At 44.6% G+C, this 14942-nt stretch overlaps 3 protein-coding genes and 2 non-coding genes across 19 annotated transcripts in view; 2 read left to right on the top strand and 3 right to left on the bottom strand.

The window, feature by feature from the left end:
- The window catches only part of TEX2 (testis expressed 2), a 49346-nt gene extending 47007 nt beyond the window's left edge, over window positions 1-2339 (top strand). For all 10 annotated transcript variants that reach the window (XM_046902161.1, XM_046902160.1, XM_046902158.1 and 7 more), the window contains one exon: window positions 333-2339. In XM_046902161.1, the coding sequence (XP_046758117.1) occupies window positions 333-455 (123 nt within the window). In that variant the 3' untranslated portion in view covers window positions 456-2339. The remainder of the gene's footprint in view (window positions 1-332) is intronic.
- A 794-nt stretch (window positions 2340-3133) lies between these two features.
- LOC112530044 lies at window positions 3134-3268 on the bottom strand. The gene has a single exon (XR_003071185.2). It is a non-coding gene; the product is annotated as a small nucleolar RNA SNORA76 (small nucleolar RNA).
- Window positions 3269-3308: 40 nt separating this feature from the next.
- Window positions 3309-4582, bottom strand: LOC107052236. 2 transcript variants are annotated; one of them, XR_001464586.4, is made up of 2 exons: window positions 3954-4582; window positions 3309-3352 (listed from the first exon to the last, which is right to left on the bottom strand). XR_001464586.4 is itself a non-coding variant. In XM_025141782.3 (2 exons), exons 1-2 carry the CDS (start codon window positions 4113-4115, stop codon window positions 3616-3618), a joined length of 432 nt encoding a protein of 143 aa, XP_024997550.2. In that variant the 5' UTR covers window positions 4116-4582; the 3' UTR covers window positions 3309-3615. The 2 variants fall into 2 exon arrangements, 1 of the variants encoding a protein (XP_024997550.2); XM_025141782.3 differs by having other exon boundaries at window positions 3309-3885.
- On the bottom strand, window positions 3433-3498 carry LOC112530047. The gene has a single exon (XR_003071188.1). It is a non-coding gene; the product is annotated as a small nucleolar RNA SNORD104 (small nucleolar RNA).
- The window catches only part of ERN1 (endoplasmic reticulum to nucleus signaling 1), a 33706-nt gene continuing 22505 nt past the window's right edge, over window positions 3742-14942 (top strand). For 2 of the 5 annotated variants that reach the window (XM_025141602.3, XM_040649498.2), the window contains exons 1-2: window positions 3742-4048; window positions 12738-12849. In XM_025141602.3, the coding sequence (XP_024997370.1) occupies window positions 4046-4048; window positions 12738-12849 (115 nt within the window). In that variant the 5' untranslated portion in view covers window positions 3742-4045. Of the gene's footprint in view, window positions 4049-4652; window positions 4757-12737; window positions 12850-14942 lie in introns of those variants that run through there. The other 3 variants (XM_015279890.4, NM_001285499.2, XM_025141604.3) reach the window with 2 other exon arrangements.

Below are 14942 nucleotides of genomic sequence, written 5' to 3'. Positions count from 1 at the left end.
CTATACTGCTCCTGTTCAGTGGGATGTACCTTAAAAATTCATCTGACTTCTGGGATAGTCCTAAGATCCTATATAGACCTGGATGGAAATCTGGTTAGCATTTGTCAGAATTATTTTAATCTGAACATGACATTTCTGTGAAATAGATGGCATGTCAGAATTTGTAGTATTTAAACAAAAGCATGGTGCTAGTTCTTAGATGATGGAGGGTCAAACTGTTTAAAATTAAGAACACCTGAGGCAGTAAGGTCTCCCTTTACTACTTTCTTGAAAACAATACATTTCAAGTGGCATATGAAACGTAACTTCATTTAATTGCATCTCTTTCACAGAAAATCTTTGTCATGCCAAACATGGATGATGTTTATATTCCTTTAATGCACTCAGCCATGGATCCCCGCTCCTCTACATACCCTCCTAAAGATCTGGTCACGGAGGCCCCTGATCAGCCATGATGTGAAGACTTGCAGTTTACAGTATTATAAAGGTTATTCTCATGGTTTTATAAACTGTGCTGTAGTTCTCATCATCAATTTGTGCCACTTTCCCCCTCCCCAGGGTCTGCCTATAACCATACCTTTGTGCTCACTTGCCTGGTTATTGTTCCTGTGTACTTCAGCGATGTGGTTTCATTCCGTTAAGCAGCTGATTTGTTTTTGTACTGGCTACCATCAGGATTTGAACTTGGAGGCTGAGATGACCTGTTCTTCAGGGGGAGGGAGGGAGAACCTAACTGTAATAGATCAAGGAGCTTGTTGACACAGCTTATGTTTTCACGCTATGTTGGTGTGCGTTAACACGTTGAAAGGTTGTTTGGCAGCAAAGGAACTGCATGCCAAATGGAAAAAAAAAATCCTAAATAAGGAATGAATTTATAAAAACTGGAAGAATATTTTTCTTTCTCAGGCAGTTGGAGGTGTAGAATGAACTGTTTTATGTTCCTTCACTTCTGCAGTCAATAGCTTGTGTCAAGCAATCAAAATATGAAATGCTTTCAGGATAAAAGAATGTAAATTGGATGTATAGGTAATATTGTGATTCAGTGTGGTATATACATGTTACTTTTTTCATATAGGACTTGTGCTTTTTTTTGGGAAGCAACTAGCCATAAAACACAGTTATCAGTGAAGGTGGGACTGTCATATTTTTGTAAATGAGGAGAAAATAGTTGGTAAAGCCATGAGACCAAACTATAGCAAGCAGCCTTATAGTGAGGTACAATCACCTTGATTCATGATTAATTCTGAATGTTTATAAAGACATGAGCACACACAAAATGTTTAATACTGCACATTACCAGAAGTACTTAGTTACCCTACTGTGTATAGAGTCTCTTGCTACGATGAAACAGTTTTTTCTTATAGGAGAATTTGTTGCTGTGACTCTTCCATTGCACTGTGTTTACATGCAAGGCATGGGACCAAATTCTCACATTACAGCTGTGCAAATGCAGATGTCAGTCTCTTGATGTTTGTGAAACAGCTGTAATGGAAAGATTTGACCCCTATGCATTGTTCTTTTGGACTCTGAAATAGGAATTCAAGCTGATCGTGATATAAGACTGTTTCTGCTGCTTAATGGCCAAAACTAAACGGGGGTATGGGAAACTGCCTCTTATTTCTATCTAGTATGATGATTCAAGAGTAAATGTATGCAGTAAATTCGGTATTTGAACACTACATATCCACTACTTAACACACACAATATTTTTCTGATGCTCAGTGTTGCCAACAGTTCATGGATGTCAGAAAATGTTTTAGTTTACAGAGGGTGAGTTCCGGCTCTCCTTTTATAACATGATTTGCTTTTTTTTTTTTTTTAGAAGTAATTTTTAAAGAACTTTTTTGTACTTTGTGTTGTCACATTTGATGTAAATCAAAATTTCCATGTGTAACTTGATGATTTACCATCTTTAAATGAAGCTATTATATTGAAGGTTTTTTAAACAGCACCTTGCCTGAAACATAAAAGAAAACTAGCATTTAATATATTTAAAATTAATTCTATATTTGAACACCTATTTTGGTTACCTTTAATTGAAATATTAGTAGGTTATATTTGTTACCTGAACTCCTCCTTGACCATTCCAGGCTGTGTATATTCTGGGTTCTGCTGATTATGTAGGCACTATCTGCCTTTCATGAAGTCTGCATGTCTTGTACGCAGGTCTTTTATATGATTTAATTTTTATGTGCAATAACTGAAGTCAAAGGACTAGATGCACTAATGTGTAAACAGATTTAGATTATTATACGAGATTGTCATATTGCACTTCATAAACTGTGGGTAACTACAGTCTGCTTGCTTTGTTTTATTAAATAAATTTATCTCATCAATTATTCGGTTAATTTCCCCACAGTGCTTGCCACCTCCTTCTGCAGGCTGCTTCAAAAGTCATTGGAAAGCAGTTTACTACAATGACTGATGATGTTTTTATATACCCAAGTTGGGTATCCCAAACAGGATAACTACTGCATGTGATTGGAGGGTTGACCCACCCTGAGCCTGTTCTAGCTTTAGAAGTAAAAGCTTTTGTTTTATCACTTAAAGAGAAATTCAGCACAGCAGCAGTCTCTTTCCCCACCCTTCCCTGTTATTCCCTGCTGTCAGCATTTGCACTAAGACTACACCTTTCCAGTTTTATACTGCACTGGAAACCCTGCAGTGATTACCAGAGCCACAGAACAACAGGTTCTGTGTAACCTTGTAAGCTTGGTGCGTGACTTTAACCATCACCTTGTAGCCTTCCATACCTCAGCAGCTCCTCAGCTTCCTGTGCTGCCCTCAGTGTGGCTACGGGTGCAGTTTTCCAGCCTGCAGCCATGGCTCCAGCCTTGCTGCCTGCAGGACACCACGCCTCCATCTATGAATGCAGGGTAAGACACAGGCCCTGGGAACAGCTGCAGCTTGGATCAACGGATTCAAGCTTCCCTTTTGCTGTATGCTTAAAAGACTCCAGCAAACGGCTGCGGAGCACACGGAGCTGCACCTCTCCAACTCAAGCACTCCCCTTGGCTGAGGTGCTCTATTCCTGCCGGTACAGCGCCCTTCTCCCCCAGGACAGCTCAGCTCCGCTCCGCTCCAGCCGCCTCCCACTCCCCCCGCAGCTCAACTCCCCCTCCGCGCATGCGCGGGCTGTGCATTGCTTTTAAAAGCGCCGCGCGGGGGGCGCCGCGCAGCACCAGTTATAGAACAAGGGCTTCGCTCTGGCACTGCTGCTTGGCCGGCGGTGCCGTGCGAGGGCACTCCGCCGGGTCAAAGGCAGTGCGGGGAAAGAACCGCGCACAAAGAAGCAGGCAGACATATCCGGGACCACACAGCTTTATTGACCGCGCCGCTCGTCGTTCGGCCCCTGTAAGACACAAAGCGAAAAGGAGAGGTTACACGAGCGGTGCGATGCAGCCGTCCCGAGGGATGCGCGGCAGCCTGGGCGCTCAGACATCGGTTTACTTCATCCGTATCAGAAGTCTAACACGCGTCTAGAAACATCAGCGCCGCCCAGCCCCAGCCAACCCACCCCGACCGCGGGCGGCACTGACCGCCAGCAGCACTCACCTCCGCGCGCGGCGCCCACAGAAAGGCCGAGTTCCTGCCTCGTGCCTCCTTATAACGCTCCTAGTGCGCCACGCCCTGCCCTTGCTCGTCTCGGCCAATAGGATTCAGAGCTTCGGGCACGTGCTGGGCCTGGGGGGGGGGGGGGGGGGTGAGCGCCCAATAGGATTCAAACGCGGGGTCACGTGCGGAGCCGTTGGTGCTGAGGCCGTGGCCGCACTGCGCCACATGGCGGCCGAGGAGGGAGGCGCCGCGAGGAGGTAAGGCTCTGAGGGAGCCTGCGTTCCGTGCCCTGTCCGCCGCTTGGGGACGTTCCGGAGGAGCGGAACGCTTCTATTGAATAGAATTGCTTGGAGTTCAGTTGCTCGAGCACTTCGCTCTAGCTAAGTAGTAGCGCTTACCGATGTAGGCCCCGTTCGGAGCCCGGCTGCGGTTCCTCCGTCCCAGGACCCTCCGGTGGAATCCCCTCCCGCCGCGGTCCTGGGGGGGTCCGATGGTAAATAACCGTACTTCGTGGTGGTATAAGCAGTGTGCTCACAACGGGAGAAAACCAAAACCCTCATTCTTTATCGCGGCTCCGTTCACTGTGCAGTGCTTTGGGCTCGGAGCGTTTTGCGGCTCTGCTAACGGCGTTACAAAGCAAGCAGTGCCGCGGGGACGGGGCGGCCTCGGTACGGACGGGCGGAGTCTGCCGCGCCGCGTGCGATCGCCCTCCGCTTTTCCCAACTTCTCCCCTCTGATTCGGTGCGCGTTTGTAGAGCTGCTCAGAGGAGCTCGGGAGCGCTGGTGGTTGGGAGAGGCACGTTTTTGTATTGACTTCAGCCGTCAGCAGCGACTGTCAAAGCCGGAGCTGTGCCGATAGTCGGACGCGATCTGCTTTGAGAGATCCGTGGGGAAGGGACACCGGGCTGAGCCGGCGTTCACCCCGCACTGAGAGCGCGGCGCTCCTCCCGCGGCGGCACAGAGGAAGCCGAACGACCCCCGCGTAGCCCCCGGCACCACCGGTGCGCGGCCGGGACCGCCCGGGGCTGACGTCGGCGGCCCGAAGCGGGCGGCTCCGCCCCGCCGCGCGGGGAGCGCCGGACACGCCGCGGCCGGCAGGCAGCGCCGCGCGGAGGGAGCGGCCGCCGTGGCAGCCATGGAGCCGCTCCGCCGCCTGCTGTTCGGCCTGGCCGCGGTGCTGCTGCTCTCGCCGAGCCCCGGGGTAAGCGCGGCGCGGGCTGGGGCTGACACCGGGCCCGGGAGGGCGGGCACGGGTAGCGGCTCGGAGGGCGGGCGCGGCTCGGCCCGCTGCGGGGACGACCGGTGGAGGACGGGGGAGGCCTCGTTCGGGCGGACCGGGCCCTCTCTCGGGCGGGAGGCGGAGTGCCCCGCCGGGCTGCGACGAAAGTTGGCCGGAGCTGCCGCGGGTCGGGGCTTGGCCGCGTTCGGGAAGGGCTGTGCTCAGTGCCGGCTGCACGACTCGCCCGCGCCGCCGCAGTGGTCGTCAGCGCTCCGTGCCGGCTGTGCTCTGTGCCCACGCAGCTCCGGACCTGAACGCGTAGCGCATAAAATCCCTTGAAACATCAAAATGCAGTTAATTTTCTTTAAAGTTCCTGATGACAGTAGAGTGAGTAAACTTTTGCGTGCTGAAGCTCTGTAGGTGGATAGTGGAACTTGTGAGAGTTCACTTCGTTGCTCTGATTGATAAGGCTGTAACCGCACAGGTGGAGGGCCTGGTTTGCTTTATGAGCAGAGCCCACCTGTGCTCCTGTTCAAGTGCAGACGCCGGGGGAATGTGGCCCAATCCCATCTTGGGACACTTTGATCGTTCTCCTTCTAGAACAAAGGTAGCAACGTGTGCTAAATTTGCAGATGGTTGGTTGGTATCAACGGAGGCTGCGGCTCAGAATTCAGAGGTGAAAGACAAAGTGTGCAAGTAGCTGCAGTGCAGAATGTTGTGAGAAATAACCAGTTTAGTCATAAGATATTGCGTGGAGCAGAAAGAGAAGGAGCCATAATGAAATCAACCCAAAACAAATGGAACACTGAGCAGATTGCTTACATGGAGGTAATGATTTTAAACAGTGTACCTTAAAATGAGTGCTGTCTGTTGCATATAAAATCAGATAGTATCCCAAAGTACTGTTCTGAAAGGCATTTTCTTTTGTAAGTTCTTAGGATTGGGTAACAGTATGAAAGGCCAGCTGGCATTTACTGCTTCCATTGTATCTGAGTGCAGTGAAGTTTTACACTGTGTTCCTTCCACTATGTTCCTTACTTACTGTTACTTGAAAATACAGGTGTAATGCATGCGGTTACAGTTCTGGTTAAGCAAAGCTGCAGGCTTTGTTTTTCATCTAGGATATAGTAGTTCCGCTCCCATTCTTTAGAAGTAAACACAGGTAGATAATGGAGCAATGTAACAGAGTTGTTACTTGAGCAAGTAAGTGGAAAAGTGTCAACAACAGTGACATTAAAATTGTTAGTGGAGAATGCTAATAGTTCTAGATTACAATGTTTTGCAAGGGAAATACTGTTGGGCAATCCACAAAGTTTTAAAAATAGTACTCACTAAGAGTACTAAGAAGTATTTTAAAACTAAGAATAATTTATGAATCAATAGATTAAAACTAGGTTCTGTGTAGTTTTTATTTGCAGGGTCACAGAAGTCTGGGTTTGGGCCCAGGCAGAGCTCCCCACTCCTGTTCTCTGGGTGTCCCTCAGTCTGGTATCTGATCTGGGGTTCTCTGTTTCCTTTCCTTTCCTTTCTGGTCTCCCTCTGCTATCACAAGTCCGCGCCTTCATTCCAGGCTGAAATCGATTTCTGTCTTCAGTTCCTCTTCATATGTTTTCATTTCTTTGATTCTAGTCTCAGTTACTCACAATTAACAACATTTCACTGAGAAGATCTGTTCATGTGACATGAGTAATAAATGCCCATTGACAAGACTGACATACAATTCTTGGTATTGAGGGAGTGTGAAAAACATGAGATTGCCTAAAGATCTTTGTAGGTTGTGCTTTCTATGAATTTCTTTCAAGGCTACAGATGATGGTTTGCTGCTGCGTATTCTCTTTGATAAATGTACTTTATATCCTGGCTTTAATAGTGCTTTCTTTTAACTTCCATGTTCCTTAAAGGGCTTTTTTTCCTATCTTTTCCTTACAATGTGAAATCCCACCCCTTGTTATTTAAGTGAAAGACTGAACAGCTCTTGGAATTGCCCTGGCAGTATGTGGGAACACATTATATAAGGGTGACATCTCAGATGCAGCAATGAGAAGTGCAGCAGAGCCATCAGTAAATAAGCAGTCTCTATAAATATTATATACTGCTGATTTACTGCTCTGTAATTTGGAAAAAAAAAAGAAAAAAAACAACAAACTTTTATTTCTGACCCATGGAGTAATTATAATAGAAATGTCTACTCTTTTCTCATAGGTTGTGTTGCAGCTACGCATCCCAAACTTCTCCCATTTCCAAACATGGAGTTGCTGCCAATCAGAAATAGTAATCTCTCTGGAATAAGTCTGTCACTTAGAGCACAGTGCTGCTCTGCCTTGCTGCCTCTGGGCTGATGTCAGTGCTGTTATATGGGGCATACAGGCAGCATGTGGGGGCTGTGCTCAACATGGGAAAAACCCCAGCCTTACCCAGGTGTCATTTCTTCTAATGTATTCCTTATCTCAGCAGGAGGTGTTTGGCCACTTAGCTGAAAGGTATGAAAACCTCTGCAGGACTGCAGAAGACTTTATTGAGAACATCTTCAAGAGCTAATTAGTGAACATTAATATGTTCTGAATTGCAGTTCTCCTTGGTTGCTCAATAAAACCACTCGTATGCTAGGGTCGGTTGGTAGGTTGTTGAGGAATATGAACTCACCTTGCACACTACAATGGCCAGCTCTGTCTTGAAGTAACAAAGATTCATATATTTAAAACTCTGTTGTACTTATTCTGATTGCCAGCATCTTGTGAAACTGCACTAAACTTTGCTTTTACAGAGTGATCCTGGTCTGAGCTGGGAGCTTACAGCGCAGGGCACTGCTCAAGGTTCCATCAAGTCGGAGAATAGTTGGGAAGGACATCCCATAGTTTTCGATTTCCTCTTGTAGTTTCTTTTTTGGCAGTCTTCTTTCATACATTAACTATTACTTTTACTGAAAAACTTCCCCCGACAGCTCGCTGAAGGGGTGGTTTCTCCCTGGCATGGTTTGTTATGCCTGATGAGCTGCAGCCTGTAGGCTGGCAGTGCTGGCGCAGGGTAGCTGTCCAAGGCCAATGGGTCTTGGGCTGTCCATGATGAATATGGCCATTGCATGTGCTGTGCTGAGCTCTAAGAGGGATTTGCTGTGCCTCCATGCTGGTTTGTCTGCTCTGCTTCCAGTAGCATCTGTTCTGGTCTGAACCTCGTCTTGGAGTGAAGAGCATCTGGTGCTGTTCATGCTGAAGCTGTTTTTTAGTAATTTTTTTTTTAGTAAAATGCAATAAATATATATATATATAGTATATATATATAGTAAACTAATTATATATTGAGGAATGTAGACATTTTTTTCTTGAGAGAATATATATCTTGTCAGCTCTTTTGTTTGGTAAGCCAGGCATTAATGAGGAAGATAGGAGAATTGAAATGATAGGTAGCAAGTAATTCATCCTTAATCTTCCATCAGACTGGACAAATTACACATGGTGTGTATGGACTCCCTTTAAGACTCAGAAAAGGAGCAATACTACATGGTAACACCTAGCTATGGGGTTTGTTTACTGACAAGCACTGAACTGTTTCTATGAAATCAGTGGCGTTTCTCGGAGTTAGAAATAGAGCATCACACATCTACTGTCAATACGGAGTGTTTTCCTGTTCTGTGTTTGTACATGAGAGCCAACCTCCTGTGGTATCACCCCCAGAGCAGATGTATTTCTGGGTTACAGAGCGATCCCCTCCCGGAGCCCAGTGGCCTGCTTTTCTGTCTGCTCCTACCCATGGACTTCAGGAGGGTTTGTGTAAACTCAGTGACCTGCATTTCAGAAGGACAGCTTTAAGGAAGATAAATTAATGGAAGAAATGACTCCTGTAGGGATCTGTTTTCTTCTCCCACAATAAAACAAATTAGGGCACCACTGTGCTAAGCCTTAAAAACATGTGAAGTGCTGTGGTGAGTTCAGATACCATCTCTGACACTGAACTGTACCACAGGCGTACAAACACAGCCAAACTTGTTCTGCAGCTTTTGCTGTCCTTCCTTTCACTCTTGGGTCATTCCGACTTGTTTGAAGTCATTTTGTTACTTTGATTTCTAAACCACCATTTTATCTGAAGATGTGGTAGGTTTGGAGAGAGGGGAAGGTTGTTAGTGTAGTCAATTAGCTGGTATCTATAGATAAATGCCCTTGTCAGTCCCACGCTTTGGGCTCTTACAGATTGTTAGCAAACAGTGCTTTAGAACATTTGTCAAAGTTTAACTCAGTGAGTGCTTGACTGTTATTAGGAATGGGTTTGAATTAATTTATTTTAAAAAATCGTTCAAAAGCAGTCTGCAAATAGTCTGCAAATCCTCTCAGTCCTTCTCCTGATGTCACTGTTGTGGTGGAAGGTTTTTGGGAGTACAGAATGTGAGAGCACTGGAACTCACTGGATGCCAGAGAGGCTCCTCGGTACGGTTTCACATAAAATAACAGAAGAACCAAAAGAGGTTTTCTTTCTGCTTTGTGTTCTGTGCCCATGAAGTTGAGCTCTTTTTGCTCAGCAGACTCACAGCCTGCCATGTTCTTGTATTGAGCTGTATCTCCTCAGTGTGAAACAGCAATGTAAAGTCATTGCTCTCAAGAATTTGCATTGCAGCCCAAGTTAGACCCCATCCCCGCAGGGAGCACCTTATCACAGTGTCTGCACACCAGTATTTGTAAAGACTCTATCCCAGGACTCAGATTATTATGGGTTTTTGGTTTTGGTTTGAAGTAGTTCACACAAAAATGACAGTTGATTTGGCTTTTTACATACAGATTTTTGTAATTTTTGTTGTTTTTCGTAATGGTGCTGAGTCCAGACTTTAATTAATCCGTTAATCAATCAATTGCACGTCTTTGTGCTAAAAATAAAGTCCATTCCATATTTGCAACCTTGGTACTGCAGTCTGATAAAAGAATAGCATGCTTTTATTCCCAAGTGAAATACAGGTGATTACCTGTTTGTAAGTTTTGTTTTATGCCACTTGGGTGAATAAATAAACCTTGTTTCCATTCTATTATACTAATTCCCTAAATCATTCTTCAAGAGCCTATCTGACGGAACAGATCAGCAATATCACACAGAAAAGACCAAAAGAAGCTGTTGTAATTTCATGATCTCAGATCTCAGTCATACCTGGAAAGTTGCTGTGTGGCTCTGTACGTGGGCAGCACTCAGGTGTTCATCCTGTTTTCTGCTGAAACTGAAAGGGTGAGCTCCCTGGCTGTGCTTGGCTGCATGGTTCAGTGTGTTGGTGTGCTGGAGGGGATTCCTGTGCCTGCAGAGTGCACGGAGCAACTCTGCATGTCGAGTGCATTCCCCTCAATCCTCAGTACCAGCAGTCTTTTCAAATGTCAGTCATCTGGATGACAGTATTGATCACTGGTGTGTTCTGATGGGAGTTTCAGAGCTCACATTTAGTTCCACCGTCTTTATAACCTTGGTTCCACCACAAACAGCAATTCAGATGTTAAGCGTTAGGACTGTGGGGTTGCAGCAAGTAGTGTGCTATACACTGCATGTGAACTAGGTTTGATATCTAACTGCAGTCATTAGGATCTTTGTTCTACAGATGCGTTTATTTGTGAAGATGATGCACGCCTGTATTCAGTTCTCGATAGAAGAAAGGAAGTGAAAATGCTGAGGAGAATATACCGATTCTGTAAGATAAAGAAACTTGTGCAGAGAATACATGTTTTGCAAGTACCTCTGCAGTGGAAATAGGTGTTTGTTGGAATGAGGGAGGTGCAGTGAGCTTTGTCAGTGGCCCGAGTAAGAAACTGTATGCATTTTTTTCTCCCAAATTTTACATTTCATTGTGATTTCTTGCTTGCACCCATGCAGATACATAGTGAGCATTTTAAACAGCTGCCTTCTGTCCATCGTTAGGCAACATCTGGCTGCTGTGGATGATGGTTAATTAGCTGCAATTAACCTGATGGGCCAATTTGTGCAAGTTGTTAAAGCAGAGCTGGAATATTCATTCAGTGGCTTTGGTTCATGTTCTTGTTCAGTTCCCATTTTGCAAGCAGACAGCTTTGCACAACTGTGGCTGTTGTTCCATTTATTACTTTCGGCCTCTGTCAACGGAAGAAATTAAACGTGTGTTACATCTTATCTAAACCACGTGTGAGTTTAAGAGAAAGCCAGCTTTTCAACATTCTCGGGGATAGGATGAAGGAATTCCTTGTCTGTCGTCAGTCACTGATAACTGGGATTGTTTGGGGTTGTTTTTTGTAAAATATATTGTGATCTTCAGCTGCGCATTAATACAGAAGTACAGGATGCTACTGCACAAAGACTGAGTTCAAATTAGTTTTGAACACAGTCCATTCCTTCTGATTTCCATCATGATACTGTTACACATGTTGGAGATTTTGCTCTTCATTAATTACTTGAAACCAGGACAATTAGGAATGAATATGAATGTTTCTAGGAAAGCACTCAGCATTTGTGCCTTCTTTCTTGCTGCCCTGTGTGTTTTACAGCTGTCCACTCCAGCCCTTTCATTGTGGCTGGGAAGAATTGTGTGTAATGTTTGTAGGTGTCCCTGATGCTTTTAGTTCTGTGCTTTGCCTCAGTCTAATGCTTCAGCTGCAGTTTTCCTGAGAGACTGCTACTCCTATACCCAGGAATCTTAATTTGCATTTTCTTTGCAATAATTCTAGCATGACTGGTAATTATTTTTAAAAATTTAAGTCATTGAAGACATTGCTGGTTATGTACAATGCATACGCTTCTGTTTCATTTTTTTCCAGCTTTTGTTGAGCTGTGGTGGGTTAAGAGTTATATTTAACAGTGAAACTTTCTAATGGTGGCAGGTGGCACACAGATGAGCAGTGCAGATGCAGTGCAGAAATTACTGGTTATTTGAGCAATAAACTGAGACTCAGTAAATGGCGGTGGGTCAGCCTTAGGGTGTGTAAGATCATCTATAGGAAGGAAAAGTAAACATGAGATTAATGTGGGTTTTTTTTTTTTCCTGCTTTGTGTACTGAAACACCTTGGAGCAATCCTCACTGATCCTGCTACAGCTTTGTAGTTCTGGGTCTTTAGTGTTTGGGTGGCGTCCTTTTAATAAAATCACATGCAATATCCAGGCTCAAAAGCTGCTTGTGTTGTAGAAATAACAGCAGGCACCTAACAGCACTGTGCCTCAGTGTGAAGAACAGAGTGGCATTTCCCCAGTGGCGAAGTGATCAGAATGCCAAGTTAAGGCTTGAGTCCTATAGCGTGAATTACTTTCTAGGGCCTATGGATGTGATTGTAGATGGGAATTTGCTTAAACAGTGCTATTTGGGGCAGAAATGCATTAATTGGAGATCTGAGGTACAGTAACACATTGAAGAGCCCTTACAGTTTGAATCTCCTCCGACCTTTATGCTGCTTCAATCCTAAGTGCTTAGTCCTTGCTCAGAGCTGCTGCATGCAGCTCCTGCTCGTCCCTCGGCTGCTGTCAGCCCTGCAGAGCAGTCTCACTGTTACCTGTCTTCCTTTTACTCAGCCTATGTTTTTCTTATCTTTTGGGGACTAAACCTTAGCAAAAGTATGTTCTGCTGGCTTCGTAGTAGCATGGTTGTGACTTTAACACTTACATTCTCTATGCTGCTTTGGAGATCCTTACCCTAGGTCTCTTCTCACATGGGCTTTGCATCAGATTGTTTCCTAAGTTGGCCCTATGTCTGGTTTCTCCACAGCCTAGTGCAAGAAGACTTTGATATAGAATTGAATGTGGAGATTGAGCTGGGGGTAGTTTACTCACTGCACGTTTTTCTGGGGGAGCTGAGTGCAGTTAGCAGTCCTGTGGTGATCACAGAGAAAAATAAACCCCTGAATTCAGAAGGTCAGGATTGTCCAGTCTGTGTGACGAAAAATAAAGATGATGTTCTACACAATTTACTGTCTGACAAAGCAGTAGTAAAAAAAACTGTAGTAAGCAGTGATGTTCAGTGTATGGGTTTTTCTTTTCTAGAACACCAGCTCAGTAACTGTGCCTGAAACACTCTTGTTTGTTTCAACTCTTGATGGAAGTTTGCATGCTGTCAGCAAGCGGACGGGAGCGATCAAGTGGACTTTAAAAGAAGGTGAGGAGATGTCCTGATGCTCTCTCTTCTCAGTACTAGCAATTGATAACTCAGACTGTTGTAGAGCCTGGTAAATACTTTTTGTTTGTTTGTTTTCTTTCCCTTTTTTTTTTGCTTTTGCTCTTTCTCCAGACTCTGAATGAAGCCGGTGTTTCTGGACTCATGTTGAGCTTCATATTTTCACTTGCAGGTCTTTTTCCACATTTATGGGTTTCTTTGTGTGTGGTGGTGGTGTTATTTTCCCCCAGAATATTTTAGCTGTAGTTCTATAACTGACTAAGTAGGTATCACACTGTATGGGAGTGAGTGCCGTGTAAGAATGCATAGAGGAAAGCAAATGTCAAATGGGAATATCATCTGGTGGAGCTGTTGGCAGAGGAAGCTTGGTTTTATCTCTGGAATATCCAGCGTGCAGTGGGATAAGGTACACACCTCAGATCTTACTGTATAGGAACAGCACAGGTTTTTACATAAAAGAACTGCACTCAGGTACAGAAGTTTAACATTGCTCAGTTACCGGAGGTGATTTTGTAATTTCAGTTATTTTGTAGAGAGAGCTCTTTTTGTCTCCGTGACAAATTCAGTATTTAATACAAACCTGTTTTAGTGGGAATCTGATTACATTTAGTAGAAATAATAGCAGAACTTTCTCTTCATGCCTGGAAATAAATGAGAAAGCAGGTCAGGTGGGAAGGAATCGCAGTGATTGCATAGTTCTGACCTGATGAAACCTCCTGTCAGTTTAGTAGGTGAGCTGAAATGGTGTGAAATGAATTGTGCATATCTGATGTATGCAATACAAACTGATTATCCTTAGTTCTGAGACCATTTGTATTTGGACATGATGTGGCTAGATAAAAAGTTAACCTCACTAAGGAGCAAAGAGTGGTTTTGTAGCTATTCTTGAGGTAAAAAGGGGTAAGCAAATTCTTTCTTGAAGGATCTTTGTTGCTGGATGTGATTACATTTTCTCCCTGCTGTCTCCCCTTTTAAATTCAGACCTTTCCTCCTCTGTTGTTGCTGTATTGTGGTTTTAACAGAAGCTTTAGCTGGCTCTTACTTCTGGATTGGATGTACAGTGCATTGTCCTAAACCAGAAGGGTGTTGTAACCAGCTTTTTTTTTTTTTTTTGGCAGACAGACTTAGTAAGTGGCAGGAGATTTTCTGAGGAAGAAATGAAGGCACTTTTGTAATGAGGACCTCGATCAAAGTGTGTTGCTTAAGGAACTTTTTTCCTTTAAAAAAAAAAAAAAAAAAAAGTGTTGCAAGACTATTGTTCATACAGTAGAATGGCCAGACTGGATAATCTAGTTTTATAGGACTGCCTGTTCTCTCTGTCACTGTGTTAAGTTCTACATGCTGCCTGTGTAAGGTGTGTTAGGCTGCTTCATCACAGTCCGTACTATCTTGTGGTGTTAAGTCCCTAGAGAAATGTAATAGTGCAGAATTCAGTATTAATGTATACACACAGTATTAATGCACACACACAGCCTTTGTGTACTCTCTCTGCCAGCAGTAGGAGTGTATTGTATGGAATTAGCAGATGGGAAGTGGCATGCACCACAAGCCATGTTCTTGCAGGTGCTGCTGTACAGGGACGTTGGTGAGCCATGTGCTGTGCAGTTCACGTGTGCAGAGAAGTTCTGGAGGTCACCCGCAGTGCTGCGGAGGCATTTGTCAGGAAGAGGTTTTATCACTGCACTTAGCAGCGGTATTTAACAAAGGGCAATTCATATGCATTTTATTTTGATTGGGAGAGAAACCAAGGTGGTGCTCTTTATCAGACAGTGCTTAAACAAACATGACGATCTTGCCATGCGTGGTTTGTTTTAATGTAAGGCTGGAACTTATCTTAGGTATGCAGAGCAAATGAACCACTGGTTATCAGCACAATAATATGTTTGGGTTTCCTGCCTTTGTGTAGTGCTGCCAAGACGGGCAGCCTGAATACTTGTGCTCCCCATAATGCAGGCAAAAATGGATTCAGTTAGTAGCTCAGAAATACAGCTGTATTCCTTGCAGTGGTATGTAGGGAGGTTGTGGACTTGTTTGCTGAGGGTACAGGTACCTTTGTTTCATGTTGTCTTCTGTGG

The sequence above is a fragment of the Gallus gallus genome, chromosome 18 (assembly GCF_016699485.2).
Source record: "Gallus gallus isolate bGalGal1 chromosome 18, bGalGal1.mat.broiler.GRCg7b, whole genome shotgun sequence".
Taxonomy (NCBI): domain Eukaryota; kingdom Metazoa; phylum Chordata; class Aves; order Galliformes; family Phasianidae; genus Gallus; species Gallus gallus.
Note: the sequence above shows the minus strand (reverse complement) of the source record. Positions and strands in the feature narration are given on the sequence as shown.